The sequence below is a fragment of the Ranitomeya imitator genome, chromosome 5, assembly GCF_032444005.1.
Source record: "Ranitomeya imitator isolate aRanImi1 chromosome 5, aRanImi1.pri, whole genome shotgun sequence".
NCBI lineage: Eukaryota > Metazoa > Chordata > Amphibia > Anura > Dendrobatidae > Ranitomeya > Ranitomeya imitator.
The window spans coordinates 114,271,885-114,298,056 of NC_091286.1; the positions used below are offsets into that span (position 1 = coordinate 114,271,885).

The window sequence follows — 26,172 nt, forward strand, 5'->3', positions numbered from 1 at the left end:
AACATTGGAGCTTCCCCACAAGTGACCCCATTTTGGAAACTAGACCCCCCAAGGAACTTATCTAGATGCATATTGAGCACTTTAAAGCCCCAGGTGCTTCACAGAAGTTTATAACGCAGAACCATGAAAATAAAAAATAATTTTTCTTTCCTCAAAAATGATTTTTTAGCCTGGAATTTCCTATTTTGCCAAGGGTAATAGGAGAAATTGGACCCCAAATGTTGTTGTCCAGTTTGTCCTGAGTACGCTGATACCCCATATGTGGGGGTAAACCACTGTTTGGGCGCACGGCAGGGCTCGGAAGGGAAGGCACGCCATTTGGCTTTTTAAATGGAAAATTAGCTCCAATCATTAGCGGACACCATGTCACGTTTGGAGAGCCCCTGTGTGCCTAAACATTGGAGATCCCCCAGAAATGACCCCATTTTGGAAACTAGACCCCGAAAGGAACTTATCTAGATGTGTGGTGAGCACTTTGAACCCCCAAGTGCTTCATAGAAGTTTATAATGCAGAACCGTGAAAATAATAAATACGTTTTCTTTCCTCAAAAATAATTATTTAGCCCAGAATTTTTTATTTTCCCAAGGTTTACAGGAGAAATTGGACTCCAAAAGTTGTTGTCCAGTTTCTCCTGAGTACGCTGATACCCCATGTGTGGAGGTAAACCACTGTTTGGGCACATGCCGGGGCTCGGAAGGGAAGTAGTGACTTTTGAAATGCAGACTTTGATGAAATGGTCTGCGGGCGTCACGTTGCGTTTGCAGAGCCCCTGGTGTGCCTAAACAGTAGAAACCCCCCTCAAGTGACCCCATTTTAGAAACTAGACCCCCCAAGGAACTTATCTAGATATGTGGTGAGCACTTTGAACCCCCAAGTGCTTCACAGACGTTTACAACGCAGAGCCGTGAAAATAAAAAATCATTTTTCTTTCCTCAAAAATGATGTTTTAGCAAGCATTTTTTTATTTTCACAAGGGTAACAGGAGAAATTGGACCCCAGTAATTGTTGCGCAGTTTATCCTGGGTATGCTGGTACCCCATATGTGGGGGTAAACCACTGTTTGGGCACACGTCAGGGCTCGGAATTGAGGGAGCACCATTTGACGTTTTGAATACGAGATTGGCTGGAATCAATGGTGGCGCCATGTTGCGTTTGGAGACCCCTGATGTACCTAAACAGTGGAAACCCCTCAATTCTACCTCCAACACTAACCCCCCCACACCCCTAACCCTAATCCCAAATGTAGCCATAACCCTAATCACAACCCTAACCACAACCCTAATTCCAACCCTAACCCTAAGGCTATGTGCCCACGTTGCGGATTCGTGTGAGATTTTTCAGCATCATTTTTGAAAAATCCGCGGGTAAAAGGCACTGCGTTTTACCTGCGGATTTTCCACGGATTTCCAGTGTTTTTTGTGCGGATTTCACCTGCGGATTCCTATTGAGGAACAGGTGTAAAACGCTGCGGAATCCGCACAAAGAATTGACATGCTGCGGAAAATACAACGCAGCGTTTCCGCGCGGTATTTTCCGCACCATGGGCACAGCGGATTTGGTTTTCCATGGTACTGTAAACCTGATGGAACACTGCTGCGGATCCGCAGCCAAATCCGCACCGTGTGCACATAGCCTAATTCTAAAGGTATGTGCACACGCTGCAGAAAACGCTGCGGATCCGCAGCAGTTTCCCATGAGTTTACAGTTCAATGGAAACCTATGGGAAACAAAAATCGCTGTAAACATGTTGCGGAAAAACTGCACGGAAACGCAGCGGTTTACATTCCGCAGCATGTCACTTCTTTCTGCGGATTCCGCAGCGGTTTTACAACTGCTCAAATAGAAAATCGCAGTTGTAAAACCGCAGTGAAATGCGCAGAAAAAACGCGGTAAATCCGCCATAAATCCGCAGCGGTTTAGCACTGCGGATTTATCAAATCCGCAGCGGAAAAATCCGCAGAGGACCAGAATACGTGTGCACATACCAAAACCCTAACCCTAGCCCTAACCCTAGCCCTAGCCCTAACCCTACCCCTAACCCTAGCCCTAACCCTAGCCCTAACCCTAGCCCTAACCCTACCCCTACCCCTATTTTAACATTAGTGGAAAAAAAAAATTCTTTAGTTTTTTATTGTCCCTACCTATGGGGGTGACAAAGGGGGGGGGGTCATTTATTATTTTTTTTATTTTGATCACTGAGATATAATCTATCTCAGTGATCAAAATGCACTTTGGAACGAATCTGCCGGCCGGCAGATTTGGCGGGCGCACTGCGCATGCGCCCGCCATTTTGGAAGATGGCGGCGCCCAGGGAGAAGACGGACGGACCCCGGCAGGATCGGTAAGTATGATGGGGTGGGGGGGAGCACGGGGGGGGATCGGAGCATGGGGGGGTGGATCGGAGCGCGGGAGGGATGGAACGGAGCACGGGGGGGTGCATTGGAGCATCGGGGGGTGGATCGGACTGCAGGGGGGGTGGATCGGACTGCAGGGGGGGGTGGATCGGAGTGCAGGGGGGGTGGTTGGAGCACGGGGGAGGGTGATTGGAGCACGGGGGAGCGGACAAGAGCACGGGGGGAGCGGCGCACAGGACGGAGGGGAGCCGGAGCAGTGTACCCGATAGATCGGGGGGCTGGGGGGGCGATCGGTGGGGTGGGGTGGGGGCACATTAGTGTTTCCAGCCATGGCTGATGATATTGCAGCATCGGCCATGGCTGGATTGTAATATATCACCCGTTATAATAGGTGAAATATTACAAATCGCTCTGATTGGCAGTTTCACTTTCAACAGCCAATCAGAGCGATCGTAGCCACGGGGGGGTGAAGCCACCCCCCCTGGGCTAAACTACCACTCCCCCTGTCCCTGCAGATCGGGTGAAATGGGAGTTAACCCTTTCACCCGATCTGCAGGGACGCGATCTTTCCATGACGCCACATAGGCGTCATGGGTCGGATTGGCACCGACTTTCATGACACCTACGTGGCGTCAAAGGTCGGGAAGGGGTTAAAAAAAATATTTGCATATTCAGAAAATACTTTTTCTCAATAAGTGATTGACAGCTAACAGTGATAAGCAAATGTGCTTGGATAAGATGTAATCCATGCTCCGGTGTTAACTGAGTGACTTCGGCGTGCTCGAATAAAATATTTGATTCCCCAAGGCTGCATGTCTCACCCCGGGGGAGGGAGGGGGGGGCGGTCCTGTGGTTTCTGGTCCGATAGGTGTTGCAGGTCTGGGTTCGGCGCCTCCCATCTTCTTGCAACACCGCCCTCCTGCTTCTTCCTCGCTCCCCGGCATCGGCGCTCCTGCACAGGCATACTTATCTACCCTGTTGAATGCAGAGTAAAGTACTGCAGTGTGCAGGCGATGGGCCTCTCTGACCTTTCCTGGCGCCTGCGCACTGTAGTACTTTACTCTGCATTCAACAGGGCAGATAAGTATGCCTGTGCAGGAGCGCCGATGCCGGGGAGTGAGGAAGAAGCAGGAGGGCGGCGTTGCAAGAAGATAGGAGGCGCCGAACCCAGACCTGCGACACCCATCGGACTGGACCGCCCCCAGGGTGAGTATAATAAAACTTATCTTTCTTCACTTGCAGGTCGGACCGGGGGCTTATCTGCAGCATTATAGAATGATGTAGATTATTATTATTATTATTATACATTTTTATAGCGCCATTTATTCCATGGCGCTTTACACAGCCCTGAAAGGCGGTGACAGGTGAATCTGCTGACAGGTTCCCTTTAAGAAGTGAGCGCCCAGCTACAGCTGATTTCCTGCAGTGACTGCATACTTTTTGTCCCAAGCCTAGACATCCCTTTTAAGATTTCTAAAATACAGATTGATTCAATAATATTTGGTGCTAGGCTTCAGTACTTCGCTATGGTGTAAATTGTGTAAAAAGTGGATTTGATACTAGATGGTGGCCTGATTCTAACGCATCGGGTATTCTAGAATATGTATGTAGTTTATTTATGAAGTTTTCAGAATAATGCAATTTATACACAGGATTCGGCCGGGCGTGACCAATTAGCGAAGCGTGGTTCAAATTCCGCACCAATTCGCGGGCAGACTGCACCTGTTGCTGATTGTTCGCGGCTGGGCGTGACCAATCAGTGAAGCCAGGGCCGGCTCCAGGTCTTTGAGGGCCCCGGGCAAAAGAGTCTCAGTGGGCCCCCCTCTCTAACACATACCACGATTCATGATGCACAGATACAGCAGAGAAATATAGCACAGCCAAGTAGCATATAACACAGCCCATGTAGTATAAAACACAGCCACGTAATATATAGCACAGCCATGTAGTATATAGCACAGCCCATGTAGTATATAGCACAGCCACGTAGTATATAGCAGAGACCTAGTATATAACACAGCCCACACAGCATATAACACGGCCCACGCAGTATATAACACAGCCCACGTAGTACATAACACAGCCCACGTAGTATATAGCACAGCCACGTAGTATATAGCACAGTCCATGTAGTATATTGCCCAGCCACGTAGTATATAGCACAGCCACGTAGTAATTGCCCAGCCACGTAGTATATTGCCCAGCCACGTATGTATATTGCTTAGCCACGTAGTATATTGCCCAGCCACGTAGTATACTGCCCAGCCACGTAGTATATTGCTCAGCCACGTAGTATATTGCACAGCCACGTAGTATATTGCACAGCCACGTAATATATAACACAGCCACGTAGTATATAGCACAGAGAAGTAGTATATAACACAGGCCACGTAGTATAGAGCACGCAATGTAGTATATTGCCCAGCTACTTAATATATACCACAGCCACATAGTATATAGCACAGCCCACATAGTGTATAGCACAGAGATGTACTATATAACACAGCCCACGCAGTATATAACACAGCCCACATAGTATATAGCAATGTGGGCACCATATCCCTGTTAAAAAAGAATTAAAATAAAAAATAGTTATATACTCACCGTCCGTTGGCCCCCCGGATCCAGCCGAGGCATTTACCGATGCTCCTCGCGACGCTTCGGTCCCAAGAGTGCATTGCGGTCTCGCGAGATGACGTAATGATGACCGCAATGCATGGACCGGTCACCGGAGCGAGGCGTGGAGCGGGAAAGGCCTTGGCTGGATCCGGGGGGCCGACGGAGGGTGAGTATATAATGATTTTTTATTTTTTTTATTATTTTTAACATGAGATCTTTTTACTATTGATGCTGCATACGCAGCATCAATAGTAAAACGTTGGTCACACAGGGTTAATAGCAGGGTTAACGGAGTGCATTACACCACGGCATAACGCGGTCTGTTAATGCTGCCATTAACCCTGTGTGAGCGCTGACTGGAGGGGAGTATGGAGCGGCCATTTTGCCGCCGGACTGTGCCCATCGCTGATTGGTCATTGCTGCGGGATTTAAATCCTGTGCCAATGTCGCTGATTGGACGCTACGGCTGGGTGCGACCAATCAGCGAAGCGTGATTTAAATCCCACGGCAATGTCACTGATTGGTCGCGCCGGCTACGTCATCATCTCACGAGACCGCAATGAATGGACCAGTCACCGGAGCGTTGCGTGGAGCGGGAAAGGCCTCGGCTGGATCCGAGGGGCTGACGGAGGGTGAGTATATAATGATTTTTTAAATTATTTTTAACATTAGATATTTTACTATTGATGCTGCATAGGCAGCATCATTAGTAAAAAGTTGGTCACACAGGGTTAATAGCAGCGTTAACGGAGTGCGTTACACCGCGGCATAACGCGGTCCGTTAATGCTGCCATTAACCCTGTGTGAGCGCTGACTGGAGGGCAGTATGGAGCGAGCACCGGGCACTGACTGCGGGGAGTAAGGAGCGGCTATTTTCCTGCCGGACTGTGCCCGTCGCTGATTCGTCGTGGCTGTTTTGCCGCCACCAATCAGCGACTTGTGATTTCCGTGACAGACAGACAGAAAGACGGAAGTGAACCTTAGACAATTATATAGTAGATTTGCTAAATAATATGCTGTGTACAGCCTGAAGATTCCTAATGTGTAACGTAATACTCGCTGGAGCACTGTAATCTTGCATACGCTGAAGTTGAATTCATTTAATTTTCTTCCACTTATTCCTAAGAGTCCTCAGTTCTTGCTTGTTCTATCCCACTTGTGCCACTGTGGGTTATTTTGAAAACTGTTAATCACTTTTCAATTGTAAATATGTTTTTTTTGGCAATTTTTTTTTTTAAAGACAGCATCTGATATGGTTTTCCATCTTCAGCTTATAAACCCCTAGGTGGTAAATTACCAACAAGCAATATTACTATAATTCATACAGTATCTGCAGAGGCCCCAATGCACAGGTAAATCTCTGTTCCCTTGTTGTGCAATTATGCGGCCGGGTAGGAGCCGCACCTGTATTCATCCGTCATTCAGTCACACAAGCAATTCACTTTGTGATTGAGGTTCCGCTGAGGGAAATTATACGTATTTCCATTACTTATACCTCCTGCAATTTAGTAAATTCATTATGGCAGCTATTCTACCCTGAAGTGATTGTGACGCATGTGTAACTCACAATGACTGCATATTCCTGGCATGACTGAAAGGTTTTGTCCATCGCAGCAATACTAGAATGTAATATATCATCAAAATCAATTCTGCATCTAAGCAGCAATAGTGTTGATTGCTTGGGATGTACCTGTCAATTATTGGTGGATGCTGTCATCTAAGATGAAGGGTTCGACAAAAAAATGCACATTTCTTTAAGATTAAAAAAATGGATGAATTCACCAATGGAGAAAAAGACAAGGCATGTACATCAGCAATTCTCTTCTAGACGTAAAGTGGTCCCTAACTCCTTTTGCACATGGCATTGCCAATCAAGGACCCCATAAAGGGGGTTATTTATGGAATACCGAATACCTTACCACTAGTGATGAGCGAACGTGCTCGGATAAGGTGTTATCCATACTCGAGTGCTAACTGATTTCTTGCTCAAACACTATGTTCGACTCCCTACAGCTGCTCGACAGCCACAACACATGAAGGATTTCTTATTTGTTAGGCAATCCCTGCATGTATTGAGGCTGTCTAACAACCACGGGGACTCAAACGTAGTATTCGAGCATGCCAAAGACTCTCGGATAGCACACGAGCATGGATAACACCTTATCCGAGCACGCTCGCTCATCACTACTTACCACTTCTGGGTTACTGAAGGCCATCAGTTACTGCTTTCCCCATTGAAATAAATAGAGCGGTGGAAATACTCAGCTTTGTTAATAACTTCTCCATTATTCAATTGGGAAAATCAGCCGTCCAATGTTTTTTTGGAGAATAAAGGTCCGCTGGACATAGCATAGATGTCTAAGATTGGAAAATCAAATTCGTCATATATTTACCCCTGCGAGGGGATCCTTGATCTATGTTATTCATGTTTAATGATATTTTCTGAAATAAATTGTTGAAACTAAGATTGGAAAATCATTTTATACCAAATCTGTCATCAGATTTCACATGAAAGCTGCAAACAATAAAGGGGTTGTCTGTACTTGGGATTTAAGTCTGCAGTCACTTTATGTGACGGACGGCAAGCGGTCCCGATATCCGGTATTGCCGATGCGAGCGGGCAGTCACGTGACCTCATGTGTGTGACTTGAATATTTGTGGTGATATGCCAACTAGAAGTGTTTGACTTCTCTCAATAAGAGTGAATTGATAGAGGCCAGATGAGTCTAGTTGGCATATGACTGCAAGTATGCAAGTCTCACACATCCAGTCACAGGACTGCTTGCTAACACCAGCAGTCACTATTCAGCAGTCATTATGGGACTACCCTAATATATTCAAAAATGCATTGGCACTCTGTATGTCAAGGTGGTGCTCGTGGAGAAATATCAATGCAATTTTCAAAGAGTCCTGGCACACACGTAATGTTGAATTTGTTCTTTTATTCAATCAACAAGGACATCCAATAAGACACGTTTCAGCCTGTGATGGTGCGATATGTTATGTGGATATAATTTTGTGTATATTTATATTTTACTGATTTGCATAGTGTTCTCTTGTTGCCCTGTATCATTCCGTTTATTCCCCATATTGTCTAGAGTCTCAATTACCTTCCAAAAGGCTGATGATTGAATTAGCTCACTTACTGTCTGCAGCCTGACTGTATCTATGCCTCTTGATGACCCTCTGTAATGCCCTAATCCCCAAGGCACCTTTGTCAGGTCTGGGAGGCCAGAAATCCGCCCCAACCTGTCTGACTACCCTGGACATAAGGAGGGGGCCGGGGGAGGACAGGAGCTGGAAGTCAGATCCCGTGTGGTGAGGATGGTGTGAACACAGCACTTCAGAGAGAAAGGGAAGCGTATGGATTTTTTACCATCTGTCTGCTGGATTATTGGACTCTCATCTCCTTGGACATTTTCTCCTGTTACTGAACTGCATTCATGTTCTGGACTATTGTATCTTCAGTGTGGTGGATTGTTTATGGACCTTTTAATTTTGCCTATAATAAAGGTCTTGGGATTGTTCACACTTCCCTCGCTCTGTTGATTGTGTGGTATCGGAAAAGGACCTCGTGACACAGTCCATCCTAGGTTTTTGTCTCTGGAGTTTTTGAAATTTACAATTATGTGACTGGAGACTTTTGTCCAAAGCATGGAAAGCCTCTTTAATAATTACATCTTTAGCCCTGATGAGACTAGTGTACTTTAAAATCCATCTGAGAATAGCTGTATAATCTTGACAATAACTAGAGTGGTTTAGATTGTCAAATAAGTCCAAGTACACTCAGTCTCCGCCTATCCAGACTGCAGCTTGTATTGAGCAGTGTGGGATCTCAGCAGCAAGGAGGACACTGAGGAACTGTCAATCAGGCAAGGCTTGGTAAATGATGCAGCAATTTTGACATAGGCTACTACAGTAAATACAGCATCCAGATAAGGTGTAAGAGATCTACACAAAAATGTATGCAGTTTGTTGACTATTTTGCATTGCTATTCCGCTTTTTTAATATCTTATCTCTTGAAAAAGGCATCATTTGTTAGTAGATGGTCAAGCAAACAGTTCATAATCTGTTCAGAAAACCCATATCACCAATGGAGGTTATAAGACTGCATTGTTAGCAGCTAACACTGCGTAATGCAGGTTACTCTGAATGTTTTCTTCTCCTACACTTGTAAAAATATACAGAACTTTTTTTTTTGCTCAAAACTCCTGAAACTCTGCAATTAAGCAATCAGTCTCCATAATTGCAGAATTATATGATACCATCCATCGTCTAGTCTTCACTGTGTACAAAGGCTGGACGTCATATGCCAAGACATTGTTGAATACTGAAAATGGAAACAAGCTGACTACTAAAGCATCATATATACCTAGTAGATAAAAATACTTCAATACAAGTGCGCATATACAGAACTGTGCCGTACCTGGGCAATGAGGACAACAAGAGTCTTGAGTACGAGTTGGGTTTTGACAAAGAAGAGGAGGACAAACTTCAGTCTCACACAAAACTCGTCCACTGTGACATGTGCACTGAGTGCAGGAATCAATATTCCACGTCTCTCCTTCAATATAATACTCCCCTCCAGGAGCATGGCAGATAGACGGGTCTGTGGACTCAGGCTTCTTCCCAGTGGAGTCATCTGTAACAGAACAAGGGCAAACAGTATCAGTAAAATGTTACAATAATTAATAGTAGAACCGTAGAACATTTACACCTTGTCACATTGTTGTGCCTCTTTCGAATAAACTTTGTGTATGAATTCCTCACTAGCTACAATACGTCTACTTGCAGTCACCAAATGTAACATTTCCTTTTTAACATTTCGGTGGCTAATTGAAAACTTCATATGTTTTCATGTTAATTATTTTAGGTTTTGCTTACTATTTGACACAGGACACTTCTATTCTATCCAGTACAAAAGTGAAACCTGGTAAATCCAAGCCCAATAGTGGGGAAAATAGAGCATTAAATGAAAAAACTAACAGAATAAAAGAAAAAAATTACATAATGACATAAATGTCTAATAGTGTGTTCTCTATGGTAACATTATACATTATTTACCATAATTTAGATTGCACGTTACCAGGTCAATTTTTTATTTTTTCTTAAATCCGCTAGAGATATGAGCCCTTTTAAGACTTTTTTTTTTATAAGGGGGTGTTACTCACTGGATTCTCTGGTGATGAGGCTTTCGGCCTTTGTAAAGTCCTGATAAATCACATCAGCCACATTACCAACATCCAGATTTGCACTTATAGAAACCCAACATGTTAGACATGGCTTATTCTTCATGAATCCATGCCGGTTGTCAGTTATTATATTACTAGATGGTGGCCCGATTCTAACGTATCGGGTATTCTAGAATATGTAGGTAGTATATAGCACAGGCTACGTACTATATTGCACAGTGACATAGTATATAACACAACCGACGTAGTATATAACATAGCTACGTAGTATGTAACACAGCGTACGTAGTATATAGCAGAGCTACGAAGTATGTAATACAGCATATGTAGTATATAGCAGAGCTACGTAGTATACAACACAGCCACATAGGACGGTATACTGTATAACATAGCCATGTAGTGTATTGCACAGATATGTAGTATATAACAGAGCCCAAGCAGTATGTAACACAGCCTACGTAGTATATAGCAATGTGGGCACTATATGCGTGGTTAAAAAAGACTTAAAATAAAAAATAAACATATACTCACCTTCCGAAACCCCCTTGAAGTCCTGGCGCCTGTGTACGGTGCACGCAGCGGCTTCCGGTCCCAGGGTTGGTATGAGCGCAGGACCTGTGATGACGTCGCGGTCACATGACCGTGACGTCATGGCAGGTCCTTCTCGCATAGCATCCTTGGCACCAGAACCTACCGCTTGCACTGCCGAGGACAGCGCGCGACGTCAGAAGGTGAGAATAACCTTTTTTTTATTATTATTATTATTTGTAACATTAGATCTTTTGAACTATTGATGCTGCATACACAGGTGCGGGGTCTGGAAGAAAGAATAGCAACTTTGAAACTCATCAAAGAGAATGAAGACTTTCTAGACAGAACAGAAGCATCTCTACTGGTCACAGAAGGTGCAAAAAGTGTCAGAGAACCTCCAAAAGCAGATGAGTGGAAGCATGTGACCAAAAGAAGCAAGAAGACCATGGAGAAATCACCAACCACACAACTGAAGAACCGATATCAAATCTTTGTAGAGGATGAAGATGGCACACCTAAGAATGAAGCAATACCAGCAAGCAAAAAAGAAAAGGGCACACAGCAACAAGTGACAGCAAAAAGTACAGCCAAGAAGCAACGAAGAGTGGTGGTGGTGGGAGACTCACTACTGAGAGGCACCGAAGCAACCATCTGCAGACCGGACATAACTGCAAGAGAAGTATGCTGCCTTCCAGGTGCGATGATCAAGGATGTGACCGATAGGATACCAAAGCTCTTCAGCTTCAAGGACGTCCACCCATTTCTTCTGATACATGTTGGCACCAATGACACGGCAAGGAAGGACCTACCGACAATCTGCAAGGACTTTGAAGAGTTGGGGAAGAAAGTAAAGGAACTGGATGCACAGGTAGTTTTTTCTTCTATCCTTCCAGTAGACGGGCATGGCACCAGGAGATGGAACAGGATCCTTGATGCAAACAACTGGCTAAGACGATGGTGCAGACAACAAGGATTTGGATTCCTGGACCACGGTGTGAATTACTGGTATGATGGACTCCTCGCCAGAGACGGACTACACCTCAACAAACCTGGGAAACACACATTCGCCAGAAGACTCGCTACACTCATCAGGAGGGCGTTAAACTAGAAGAAGAGGGGACGGGAAGAAAAACATTAGACTCGAACAAAGACGACCCAGGAAAACATACTCAGAAGGGAGGTAAGAACATTTCTAAAACAATCCACAGTGAGGAGATTGGAACAAAACAAAATCCTCCAAACTGCATGCTCGCAAACGCCAGAAGCCTGACAAACAAGATGGAAGAACTAGAAGCAGAAATATCTACAGGTAACTTTGACATAGTGGGAATAACCGAGACATGGTTAGATGAAAGCTATGACTGGGCAGTTAACTTACAGGGTTACAGTCTGTTTAGAAAGGATCGTAAAAATCGGAGAGGAGGAGGGGTTTGTCTCTATGTAAAGTCTTGTCTAAAGTCCACTTTAAGGGAGGATATTAGCGAAGGGAATGAGGATGTCGAGTCCATATGGGTTGAAATTCATGGAGGGAAAAATGGTAACAAAATTCTCATTGGGGTCTGTTACAAACCCCCAAATATAACAGAAAGCATGGAAAGTCTACTTCTAAAGCAGATAGATGAAGCTGCAACCCATAATGAGGTCCTGGTTATGGGGGACTTTAACTACCCGGATATTAACTGGGAAACAGAAACCTGTGAAACCCATAAAGGCAACAGGTTTCTACTAATAACCAAGAAAAATTATCTTTCACAATTGGTGCAGAATCCAACCAGAGGAGCAGCACTTTTAGACCTAATACTATCTAATAGACCTGACAGAATAACAAATCTGCAGGTGGTTGGGCATTTAGGAAATAGCGACCACAATATTGTGCAGTTTCACCTGTCTTTCACTAGGGGGACTTGTCAGGGAGTCACAAAAACATTGAACTTTAGGAAGGCAAAGTTTGAACAGCTTAGAGATGCCCTTAATCTGGTAGACTGGGACAATATCCTCAGAAATGAGAATACAGATAATAAATGGGAAATGTTTAAGAACATCCTAAATAGGCAGTGTAAGCGGTTTATACCTTGTGGGAATAAAAGGACTAGAAATAGGAAAAACCCAATGTGGCTAAACAAAGAAGTAAGACAGGCAATTAACAGTAAAAAGAAAGCATTTGCACTACTAAAGCAGGATGGCACCATTGAAGCTCTAAAAAACTATAGGGAGAAAAATACTTTATCTAAAAAACTAATTAAAGCTGCCAAAAAGGAAACAGAGAAGCACATTGCTAAGGAGAGTAAAACTAATCCCAAACTGTTCTTCAACTATATCAATAGTAAAAGAATAAAAACTGAAAATGTAGGCCCCTTAAAAAATAGTGAGGAAAGAATGGTTGTAGATGACGAGGAAAAAGCTAACATATTAAACACCTTCTTCTCCACGGTATTCACGGTGGAAAATGAAATGCTAGGTGAAATCCCAAGAAACAATGAAAACCCTATATTAAGGGTCACCAATCTAACCCAAGAAGAGGTGCGAAACCGGCTAAATAAGATTAAAATAGATAAATCTCCGGGTCCGGATGGCATACACCCACGAGTACTAAGAGAACTAAGTAATGTAATAGATAAACCATTATTTCTTATTTTTAGTGACTCTATAGCGACAGGGTCTGTTCCGCAGGACTGGCGCATAGCAAATGTGGTGCCAATATTCAAAAAGGGCTCTAAAAGTGAACCTGGAAATTATAGGCCAGTAAGTCTAACCTCTATTGTTGGTAAAATATTTGAAGGGTTTCTGAGGGATGTTATTCTGGATTATCTCAATGAGAATAACTGTTTAACTCCATATCAGCATGGGTTTATGAGAAATCGCTCCTGTCAAACCAATCTAATCAGTTTTTATGAAGAGGTAAGCTATAGACTGGACCACGGTGAGTCATTGGACGTGGTATATCTCGATTTTTCCAAAGCGTTTGATACCGTGCCGCACAAGAGGTTGGTACACAAAATGAGAATGCTTGGTCTGGGGGAAAATGTGTGTAAATGGGTTAGTAACTGGCTTAGTGATAGAAAGCAGAGGGTGGTTATAAATGGTATAGTCTCTAACTGGGTCGCTGTGACCAGTGGGGTACCGCAGGGGTCAGTATTGGGACCTGTTCTCTTCAACATATTCATTAATGATCTGGTAGAAGGTTTACACAGTAAAATATCGATATTTGCAGATGATACAAAACTATGTAAAGCAGTTAATACAAGAGAAGATAGTATTCTGCTACAGATGGATCTGGATAAGTTGGAAACTTGGGCTGAAAGGTGGCAGATGAGGTTTAACAATGATAAATGTAAGGTTATACACATGGGAAGAGGGAATCAATATCACCATTACACACTGAACGGGAAACCACTGGGTAAATCTGACAGGGAGAAGGACTTGGGGATCCTAGTTAATGATAAACTTACCTGGAGCAGCCAGTGCCAGGCAGCAGCTGCCAAGGCAAACAGGATCATGGGGTGCATTAAAAGAGGTCTGGATACACATGATGAGAGCATTATACTGCCTCTGTACAAATCCCTAGTTAGACCGCACATGGAGTACTGTGTCCAGTTTTGGGCACCGGTGCTCAGGAAGGATATAATGGAACTAGAGAGAGTACAAAGGAGGGCAACAAAATTAATAAAGGGGATGGGAGAACTACAATACCCAGATAGATTAGCGAAATTAGGATTATTTAGTCTAGAAAAAAGACGACTGAGGGGCGATCTAATAACCATGTATAAGTATATAAGGGGACAATACAAATATCTCGCTGAGGATCTGTTTATACCAAGGAAGGTGACGGGCACAAGGGGGCATTCTTTGCGTCTGGAGGAGAGAAGGTTTTTCCACCAACATAGAAGAGGATTCTTTACTGTTAGGGCAGTGAGAATCTGGAATTGCTTGCCTGAGGAGGTGGTGATGGCGAACTCAGTCGAGGGGTTCAAGAGAGGCCTGGATGTCTTCCTGGAGCAGAACAATATTGTATCATACAATTATTAGGTTCTGTAGAAGGACGTAGATCTGGGTATTTATTATGATGGAATATAGGCTGAACTGGATGGACAAATGTCTTTTTTCGGCCTTACTAACTATGTTACTATGTTACTATGTAATAGTAAAAAGTTGGTCACACAGGGTTAATAGCTGCGTTAACGTAGTGCGTTACACTGCGGTCCATTAATGCTGGCATTAAACCTGTGTGAGCGCTCAGCGCTGCCAGACTATGGCCGTCACTGATTGGTCGTGGCAATGGTTGTGGGCGTTTTGCCACGACCAATCAGCGACTTGGATTTCCATGACAGACAGTGGCCACGTTCAATGAATATCCGTGACAGACAGAAGGACAGACAGACGGAAGTGACCCTTAGACAATTATATAGTAGATTCCCTGAAATATATCTCTGCAGGTCATCTACTATATAATTGTCTAATGGTCACTTCCGTCTTTCTGTCTGTCCTTCTTTCTGTCACGGATATTCATTGGTCGCGGCCTCTGTCTGTCATGGAATCCAAGTCGATGATTGGTCTCGCCAGCTGTCTGTCATGGCTGCCGCAACCAATCAGCGACGGCCACAGTCCGATTAATCCCTCCCTACTCCCCTGCAGTCAGTGCCCGGCGCCCGCTCCATACTCCCTGTAGTCCCCGCTCACACAGGGTTAATGCCAGCGGTAACGGACCGCGCTTTGCTGCGGGTAACTCACTCCGTTACCGCTGCTATTAACCCTGTGTGACCAAGTTTTTACTATTGATGCTGCCTATGCAACGTCAATAGTAAAAACATCTAATGTTAAAAATGATAAAAAAAATAAAAAATCATTATATACTCACCTTCCGCCGCCTTTCCCGCTCCTAGCTATGCTTCGTTGACCGCTCCATGCAAGCGGCAGGTTCCGGTGGCAAGGATGGTATGGGAGAAGGAACTGCCATGACGTCACGGTCATGTGACCGCGACGTCATCACAGGTCCTGCGCGAGAAGGACCTGCCATGACGTCACGGTCATGTGACCGAACTACAAGGGGCCCTCGGAAGGTGAGTATATGTTTATTTTTTATTTTTCAACCTGTGACATACGTGGCTGGGCAATATACTATGTACCTGGGCAATATACTACGTGACTGGCCAATATACTACGTGACTGGCCAATATACTACGTGGCTGGGCAATATACTACGTGGCTCTGTGCTGTATACTACGTCACTGGGCAATATACTACGTAACTGGGCAATATACTACGTAACTTGGCAATATACTACGTGGCTGGGCTATATAATATGTGGCTGGGCTATATAATACGTGGCTGGGCAATATACTACGTCACTGGGCAATATACTACGTAACTGAGCAATATACTACGTGGCTGGGCAATATACTACAAGGCTGGGCAATATACTACGTGGCTGGGCAATATACTACGTGGCTGGGCAATATACTACATGGCTGGGCAATATACTACGTGACTGGGCAATATACTATGTGGCTGGGCAATATACTACGTGACTGGGCAATATACTACATGGCTGGGCAATATACTACGTGGGCTGTGCAATATACTACGTGGACATGCATATTCTAGAATACCCGATGTGTTAGAATCGGGCCACCATCTAGTCTCTTATAATGCCCTCAAAAACTTGGCACACTACTGATGTCAGGCTTACTGGACGGTAGTTGCCTGGATTCAGTGGGCTGATGACAAATATCTATCTTTTTCTAAATAACAAGACCCTAATTTCTGAAATCGTATGGTAAAAAGACACGCCAAACTCAGGAGAGCATCAGGAATGAAATAAGAGGAAAAACTGGCCACTTCTGACTTGGTGACAGGTCCTCTTTTAATAATATTACCCAATCTACAGGAATTTGAGCACCAAGGTTTTCTGCCTTACAATCCCTAAGAAAAGAGATTATTGCAATATATTTGGAAGCGTTTTCTTTATTTCATAGATGACCATTCATTTCTATCCACTACTCAGGTACATGGATCATCACAGTAGTAGATCACCAAGATTTTTCTTGTCAGATTTATGAAGACAAATTTAGCTCTGGCAGATTATGGAACAGTAATATTATAGCAATGGAAATGTTGTAAACATCAGCTCTGTGGCCTGTTTCTTTGTAAATAATAGGATAGTGTCACAAGTAATGATAGCGGAGGTATAAAGGTATTCCACCTCCATACAATGAGTGTTTGAACATTACTGCTGGCATTCAGTCTTTTTAAAGAAGTTCATTCATCAGGTTAAAGTTGCTAGTTTTTGCTAGGATTCTGTTCCTGCCGTTCTGAGTATTTTTCTTTTTTTTAAATCCTGAGATTTAAATTGAAATCCAGAGATTTTGCCTTTTTTCATTTGGTGCTACTGTATTCTTTATAGACTTTTCTAAGGGGGAGTTCTCATGGGATTCTCTAGGGTGTGTCTTTAGGCCGTCATGCACTATTACCCTATGAGTAACGCCCCTGTGAGGATATGGCCGCTTACTAAAGACTATAGGACAAATGGACGTACAGCGGAGACTTTTTACAGCACGAAGCACCGGTTTTGGTGTGTTTTATTAGATATTTTCTTGCAGTGTTTTATTAGTGATTTTCTTGCTCATCAGTTCATCCTCAGGAACAATGTTTATATTCAGTGATGGTAAGTGTTGTGAATTCTGTGGCTGAGTTCACTTCTGTGGTCACAAGTGGTATTGCAGTCTCTGGGCTTCCTCCCTCAGGTGTTTTGGTGAGCTCGTTGGCTGCCTTGCTATTTAGCTCCACCTGAGTCTGTCTTCCTTGCTCCTTGTCAATGTTCCAGTGTTGGATCTGAGCTACTGCATCTTTCCTTGGGCCTGCTGCTCTGCTAGATAAGTGCTTCTAGTTTGTTTTCTGTTTTTTCTGTCCAGCTTGCTATTAACTTTTGCTGGAAGCTCTGAGAAGCAAAGGGGTGCACCGCCGTGCTGTTAGTTCGGCACGGTGGGTCTTTTTGCCCCTTTGCGTGGTTTTCGTTTTAGGGTTTTTTGTAGACTGCATAGTTCTCTTTGCTATCCTCGCTCTGTCTAGAATATCGGGCCTCACTTTGCTGAATCTATTTCATTCCTACGTTTGTCTTTTCATCTTGCTAACAGTCATTATATGTGGGGGGCTGCCTATTCCTTTGGGGTATTTCTCTGAGGTAAGTCAGGCTTGTATTTCTATCTTCAGGCTAGTCAGCTCCTCAGGCAGTGCCGAGTTGCATAGGTAGTTGTTAGGCGCAATCCACTGCTGCTTATAGTTGTGTGAGGATAGATCAGGTACTGCAGTCTACAGAGATTCCACGTCTCAGAGCTCGTCCTATTGTTTTTGGTTATTGCCAGATCTCTGTATGTGCGCTGATTACTGCACGCTGTGTTGCCTGATTGCCAGCCACAGCAGTACAAGGAGCCCACCAATGATTTCCAATAGAGGGAAAAAAGAAATCCTGACATCATTTTTTTTTCTTAGCTCTGTCTTCAGTCTTTTTTTTCCCCTAGACATTAGAGTGCTTCAGGACACAGCTGTGGACATGGATATTCAGGCTCTGTGCTCCTCAATGGATAATCTCGTTGTAAATGTACAAAAGATTCAAGATACTATTGATCAGAAATCGATGCTAGAACCAAGAATTCCGATTCCTGATTTGTTTTTTGGTGACAGAACTAAGTTCCTGAGCTTCAGAAATAATTGTAAGCTATTTTTGGCCTTGAAACCTCATTCTTCTGGTAATCCTATTCAACAGGTTTTGATTATTATTTCTTTTTTGCGCGGCGACCCACAGGACTGGGCGTTTTCTCTTGCACCAGGAGATTCTGCATTGAGTAATGTTGATGCATTTTTCCAGGCGCTGGGATTGCTTTACGATGAGCCTAATTCAGTGGATCAAGCTGAGAAAAATCTGCTGGCTTTATGCCAGGGTCAGGATGATGTAGAAGTATATTGTCAGAAATTTAGGAAATGGTCAGTACTCACTCTGTGGAATGAATCTGCACTAGCGGCTTTGTTCAGAAAGGGTCTCTCTGAAGCTCTTAAGGATGTAATGGTGGGATTTCCTATGCCTGCTGGTTTGAATGAGTCTATGTCCTTGGCCATTCAGATCGGTCGTCGCTTGCGCGAGCGTAAATCTGTGCACCATCTGGCGGTATTGTCTGAGAGTAAGCCTGAGCCTATGCAGTGCGACAGGACTATGACTAAAGTAGAACGGCACGAACACAGACGTCTGAACAGACTGTGTTTCTATTGTGGTGATTCTACTCATGCTATTTCTAATTGTCCTAAACGCACTAGGCGGTTCGATAGCTCTGCCGTTATTGGTACTGTACAGTCCAAATTCCTTTTGTCCATTACCTTAATGTGCTCTTTGTCATCATATTCTGTCATGGCGTTTGTGGATTCAGGCGCTGCCCTGAATCTGATGGATTTGGATTATGCTAAACGTTGTGGATTTTTCTTGGAGCCTTTGCGGTGTCCTATTCCGTTGAGAGGAATTGATGCTACACCTTTGGCCAAGAATAAGCCTCAGTACTGGGCCCAGCTGACCATGTGCATGGCTCCTGCACATCAGGAAGTTATTCGCTTTTTGGTACTGCATAATTTGCATGATGTGGTCGTGTTGGGGTTGCCATGGCTACAAACCCATAATCCAGTATTGGATTGGAACTCTATGTCGGTAACCAGCTGGGGTTGTCAGGGAGTACATGGTGATGTTCCATTTTTGTCTATTTCGTCATCCATTCCTTCTGACATCCCAGAGTTCTTGTCGGACTTTCAGGATGTATTTGAAGAGTCCAAGTCTGATGCCCTACCTCCGCATAGGAATTGTGATTGTGCTATCGATTTGATTCCTGGTAGTAAATTCCCTAAGGGTCGTTTATTTAATTTGTCCGTACCTGAACACACCGCTATGCGCAGTTATGTGAAGGAGTCCCTGGAGAAGGGACATATTCGCCCATCGTCGTCACCATTGGGAGCAGGGTTCTTTTTTGTAGCCAAGAAGGATGGTTCGCTAAGACCGTGTATAGATTACCGCCTTCTTAATAAGATCACTGTTAAGTTTCAGTATCCCTTGCCATTGATTTCTGACTTGTTTGCTCGGATTAAGGGGGCTAGTTGGTTTACTAAGATTGATCTTCGTGGTGCGTATAATCTGGTGAGAATCAGGCAGGGAGATGAATGGAAAACGGCATTTAATACGCCCGAGGGTCATTTTGAGTATCTGGTGATGCCGTTCGGACTTGCCAATGCTCCATCTGTTTTTCAGTCTTTTATGCATGACATTTTCCGTGAGTATCTGGATAAATTCTTGATTGTTTACTTGGATGACATTTTGATCTTCTCAGATGATTGGGAGTCTCATGTGAAGCAAGTCAGAATGGTTTTCCAGGTACTGCGTGCTAATTCCTTGTTCGTGAAGGGATCAAAGTGTCTCTTCGGTGTGCAGAAAGTTTCATTTTTGGGGTTCATCTTTTCCCCTTCTACTATCGAGATGGATCCGGTTAAGGTTCAGGCCATCCAGGATTGGACTCAGCCGACATCTCTAAAAAGTCTGCAGAAATTCCTGGGCTTTGCTAATTTTTATCGTCGCTTCATCTGTAATTTTTCTAGCATTGCCAGACCATTGACCGATTTGACCAAGAAGGGTGCTGATTTGGTTAATTGGTCTTCTGCTGCCGTGGAAGCTTTTCAGGAGTTGAAGCGTTGTTTTTGCTGTGCCCCTGTGTTGTGTCAACCTGATGTTTCTCTTCCGTTCCAGGTCGAGGTTGATGCTTCTGAGATTGGTGCAGGGGCGGTTTTGTCACAGAGAGGTTCTGGTTGCTCAGTGTTCAAACCATGTGCTTTCTTTTCCAGGAAATTTTCTGCTGCTGAGCGTAATTATGATGTGGGCAACCGAGAGTTGCTGGCCATGAAGTGGGCATTCGAGGAGTGGCGTCATTGGCTTGAGGGTGCTAAGCATCGCGTGGTGGTTTTGACTGATCATAAGAACCTTACTTATCTTGAGTCTGCCAAGCGCTTGAATCCTAGACAGGCCCGTTGGTCGTTATTTTTTGCTCGTTTTGATTTTGTGATTTCATACCTTCCGGGCTCTAAAAATGTGAAGGCGGATGCTCTGTCTAGGAGTTTTGTGCCCGACTCTCCGGGGTTATCTGAGCCGGCGAGTATCCTCAAGGAAGGAGTCATTGTGTCTGCCATCTCCCCTGATTTGCGGAGAGTGTTGCAGAAATTTCAGGCTAATAAACCTGATCGTTGTCCGGCCGAGAAACTGTTCGTCCCTGATAGGTGGACTAGTAAAGTTATCTCTGAACTTCATTGTTCGGTGCTGGCCGGTCATCCAGGAATCTTTGGTACCAGGGAGTTGGTTGCTAGATCCTTCTGGTGGCCATCTCTGTCACGGGATGTGCGTGCTTTTGTGCAGTCCTGTGGAATTTGTGCTAGGGCTAAGCCCTGCTGTTCACGTGCCAGTGGGTTGCTTTTGCCCTTGCCGGTCCCGAAGAGGCCTTGGACACATATTTCGATGGATTTAATTTCTGACCTTCCCGTTTCTCAAAAAATGTCGGTCATTTGGGTGGTCTGTGATCGCTTTTCTAAAATGGTCCATCTGGTGCCCTTGGTTAAATTGCCTTCCTCCTCTGATTTGGTGCCTTTGTTCTTCCAGCATGTGGTTCGTTTACATGGCATTCCTGAGAATATTGTTTCTGACAGAGGTTCCCAGTTTGTCTCGAGGTTCTGGCGAGCCTTTTGTGGTAGGATGGGCATTGACCTATCTTTTTCCTCGGCCTTCCATCCTCAGACTAATGGCCAGACCGAACGAACCAATCAGACCTTGGAAACATATCTGAGATGTTTTGTTTCTGCAGACCAGGATGATTGGGTGTCATTTTTGCCGTTGGCTGAGTTCGCCCTTAATAATCGGGCCAGCTCGGCTACCTTGGTCTCTCCATTTTTCTGCAATTCTGGGTTCCATCCTCGTTTCTCTTCAGGACAGGTTGAGTCTTCGGACTGTCCTGGTGTGGATTATGTGGTGGACAGGTTGCAGCAGATCTGGACTCAGGTAGTGGACAATTTGACCTTGTCCCAGGAGAAGGCTCAGCTTTTCGCTAATCGCAGACGCCGTGTGGGACCCCGACTTCGTGTTGGGGATCTGGTTTGGTTATCTTCTCGTCATATTCCTATGAAGGTTTCCTCTCCTAAATTTAAACCTCGTTTTATTGGTCCGTATAGGATTTCTGAGATTCTCAATCCGGTGTCTTTTCGTCTGACCCTCCCAGACTCCTTTTCCATACATAATGTATTCCATAGGTCGTTGTTGAGGAGATACGTGGCACCTATGGTTCCATCTGTGGAGCCTCCTGCCCCTGTTTTGGTGGAGGGGGAATTGGAGTATATTGTGGAGAAGATTTTGGATTCTCGTGTCTCTAGACGGAAACTCCAGTATCTGGTCAAATGGAAGGGTTATGCTCAGGAAGATAATTCCTGGGTTTTTGCCTCTGATGTCCATGCCCCAGATCTTGTTCGTGCCATTCATGTGGCTCATCCTGGTCGGCCTGGGGGTTCTGGTGAGGGTTCGGTGACCCCTCCTCAAGGGGGGGGTACTGTTGTGAATTCTGTGGCTGAGTTCACTTCTGTGGTCACAAGTGGTATTGCAGTCTCTGGGCTTCCTCCCTCAGGTGTTTTGGTGAGCTCGTTGGCTGCCTTGCTATTTAGCTCCACCTGAGTCTGTCTTCCTTGCTCCTTGTCAATGTTCCAGTGTTGGATCTGAGCTACTGCATCTTTCCTTGGGCCTGCTGCTCTGCTAGATAAGTGCTTCTAGTTTGTTTTCTGTTTTTTCTGTCCAGCTTGCTATTAACTTTTGCTGGAAGCTCTGAGAAGCAAAGGGGTGCACCGCCGTGCTGTTAGTTCGGCACGGTGGGTCTTTTTGCCCCTTTGCGTGGTTTTCGTTTTAGGGTTTTTTGTAGACTGCATAGTTCTCTTTGCTATCCTCGCTCTGTCTAGAATATCGGGCCTCACTTTGCTGAATCTATTTCATTCCTACGTTTGTCTTTTCATCTTGCTAACAGTCATTATATGTGGGGGGCTGCCTATTCCTTTGGGGTATTTCTCTGAGGTAAGTCAGGCTTGTATTTCTATCTTCAGGCTAGTCAGCTCCTCAGGCAGTGCCGAGTTGCATAGGTAGTTGTTAGGCGCAATCCACTGCTGCTTATAGTTGTGTGAGGATAGATCAGGTACTGCAGTCTACAGAGATTCCACGTCTCAGAGCTCGTCCTATTGTTTTTGGTTATTGCCAGATCTCTGTATGTGCGCTGATTACTGCACGCTGTGTTGCCTGATTGCCAGCCATAACAGGTAAGCAGAGGAAGAGGAGAAGGTACCGTCACACTCAGCGACGCTGCAGCGATATAGACAACGAGCCGATCGCTGGAGCGTCGCTGTTTAGGTCGCTGTAGAGACGTCAAACACAGCAACTCCAGAACGATGCAGGAGCGATCCAGTGACGTAACGGCGACTCACTTATCGTTCTCGCTGGTTGTTAGCTCCATGTAAAACGTTGCAGGCATCGTTGCTTTTGATGTCAAACAAGACGATACACGCTGACCTGACGACGAAATAAAGTTCTGGACTTCTAGCTCCGACCAGCGATGGCACAGCGGGATCCAGATCGCTGCTGCGTGTCAAACACAACGAGATCGCTATCCAGGACGCTGCAACATCACGGATCGTTGTCGTTCTCGTTGCAAAGTTGCTGAGTGTGACGGTACCTTAAGGCTAAAGAGGAGACTGCTAAGGGTAAATGTAAAGCAATCATCCTATCAGTCCATTGTTCTACAGCCTAGGCCCATTGTGTGGATGGAGATAGTAGACCCAGGGGAGCCGTCACCACAGGGGGCCTCACATCAGCCCCAGGGGGTGGAATATGCTCTGTTCTGTGAGTTAAAGAAAAATGTTTAAGGGGAGGGGTCCAATGAGACAGTGGTTGGAGGGATGTCAAAGGGAGAGAATTGAAGCTGGGATGGATGGTCTGTGGAGTTTTGGAGATGGATTGTTGGCTGGAGGGATATCCATGAGCTGCGGTCGTGGTGTCCATCGTCTGGAGGAACATAGGCTGTGTCTGCACACTCTACCGGCTGGAGATACGAAATCTATGGGCCAACTAAAAGTTGGGAGACAGTGGGTATTGCCTGGTACGGGGCCAGTGGAACTACCAATCTCAGATTGTCAACTTGTGGACTGAGGACATTGTATTTTGGCCATCTATCTTGAATTGTTGCACAACCATGGATGTATGGAATAAAAATAGTTGCCTTGTTAACTTGCCTAGGTGATTTTATAACCCACAACCTCAGATCTTCACAGCCCCGTTGGTAAATACCATAAGCATTAGCATATTAGGGCACTAAATAAGAAAGCTCATATGCCTGCATACTCCGTGGAACAGCTGGAATACAATGAGATCGAAAACTGTCCACTTTTGACTTGGTGACAGGTCCTCATCAAAATGACAAGTATCCGGCTGCAAGAAGTTACGTCTGTTTACAACAAATATTTTTCTGCCTTTTATGTAGGAAGAAAATCAATAACCTTTAGCTCTCAGTAAATTTGTCTCTTCTCTAAAACCAGGGAACAGCATTTTGTTTGGCGATTGCAACTTCTCTAAATTTCTCACACGCAAAACAGAAAATTATATAAGGCTTGTAGCCATGGAGATGACTGTAATAATACTGAAAAGGTTTGTAAATTACTTATCGTCCTTTATCTCGTCATTCATAGCAAAAATTGTAATTTAGAGAAAGTGTACACAAAAAGGACTAATCGGCATTTCGTGATGCATACCACGTCATTTTGATTCCTTAAATGATAAGCAGCACACACAGTTATGAATACTTGCGCGGTAGCACAAGCATTTAGAGGTATAAGCCATATTAAGATTGGAGCCGACTGCTGAGACAAAAGACTGCGAAAAATCTTATATATAGATAATTTTGAAACAGAATTGTCAAGACCATCTGGAGATGTACACTTTAGGAAATGAGGTGTATGTGCAGTTTCCCAAAGATCAAGAACAAGCCACACTGAATATCATATAAAATATAATATATTTTCCACTTTAACCCTTCCCTATTGCATGTCCCATTAAAATGTGTTGCTCCGATAGAAGGAAGATCTTAATCAGGACCTCCTTCTGTTCGCCAGAGTCAGGAGCCATATCTGTATCCATCTGTATTGTCTTGAAAAGCACAACGGAAAATGAGCCAGTACTGGAAGATGCATAATCAAGTTTTCACAATTGACCTAAAAATTGAAATGAAAGAACGCATCTAACACACACTTGACTAGAATGGAAGGTTCCCGCAACTGTAATGTTTTAGAAACAGAGCTGACAACACTTGTTAATAGAACTGTCAAATTCAGTCATAGGGGGACAGTAGCCCACTATATGGTCATATAGTTGTAAATCTGTCCATTTTAAACAAACATGCAAAAAAGTAATAGTGTGATGCAGTGTTAGTGTGGCGCAACTAGCCTAAAACTGGCCAGAGAGCGCAGCAGCACACTGCATGAGCTATGTGTGCAAACAATGGATGTGAACCTTAAACTGCATTACTGCTATATAGAATATACCTATAAACTGAAAGTGCAAATTGGAAAAATTTGCTTGTGCGTACCAGTCACAACAAAGTGACCTTTCTCTGATGGGACTGTAAGAAGGTGGCAGGGGCCCTCGTGTTCTTCCTCTCTCCTGAACACTGAGCACATGTGTCACATGCGGCACCCTGATGTTTTATTAATGCTAATGTAATGTGAGGTTCTCTAATGTTCATTAATGTGTGTCATGTACTGTAATATGATGTATTTTGCTTTAGCTTAGGGATAGACTAGTAAGTGGGGCAGGACCATATGGGGATAAGAATAGAGGGGGCACATTAGAGATAGAGAATATGATAGATAAGAGTATTAGTTAAGGCACAGGCAGCAAGGAGTTAAGTAGATGGGAGGGGCACAGAGCAGAGCAGCACAGAGCAGGGAGATATAGGACAGACACTTTCTGATTCTGTCAGGCGCCAGGGCAGTCTGCTCAAAGGGAGGACGTATACAGTAAGACAGTTACAGGCCATGGGGGTAAAGCTGCAAACGGCAGTAAGGGACCCCAGGCTGGAGAATAGTGCAGTTGGGCACGAGCTCAACGGGACTATCCCCAAGAAGGATCCAGGGTCCATGACCGGGGCAGGAGCAACTGACATGGCGTTCCAGGCACCTTTCCCAATTGGAAATGGACAAGGGGCTGACAGGGAACTGGTGATGCTGAAGGTACAGATGGGACACGAACTGTCCAAAGATGCTGCTCGGATGGCAGAGGAAAGGAAAGTGCAGACAGGACAGAGTTTGGCTAGAGGTACGGCCTTGAACGCCGAGAGTAAAGAGAGAGCAATTACAGAGATACTAGAGTCTGCCCGGATGTCAGAG

General features: G+C 44.6%; 1 protein-coding gene across 1 annotated transcript in view; it reads right to left on the reverse strand.

Annotated features, from left to right (window-relative positions):
- Window positions 1-26,172, reverse strand: part of CRIM1 (cysteine rich transmembrane BMP regulator 1) — a 973,879-nt gene that overhangs the window by 84,901 nt on the left and 862,806 nt on the right. The window contains exon 12 of the mRNA XM_069769103.1: window positions 9,402-9,617. Within this exon, the coding sequence (XP_069625204.1) occupies window positions 9,402-9,617 (216 nt within the window). The remainder of the gene's footprint in view (window positions 1-9,401; window positions 9,618-26,172) is intronic.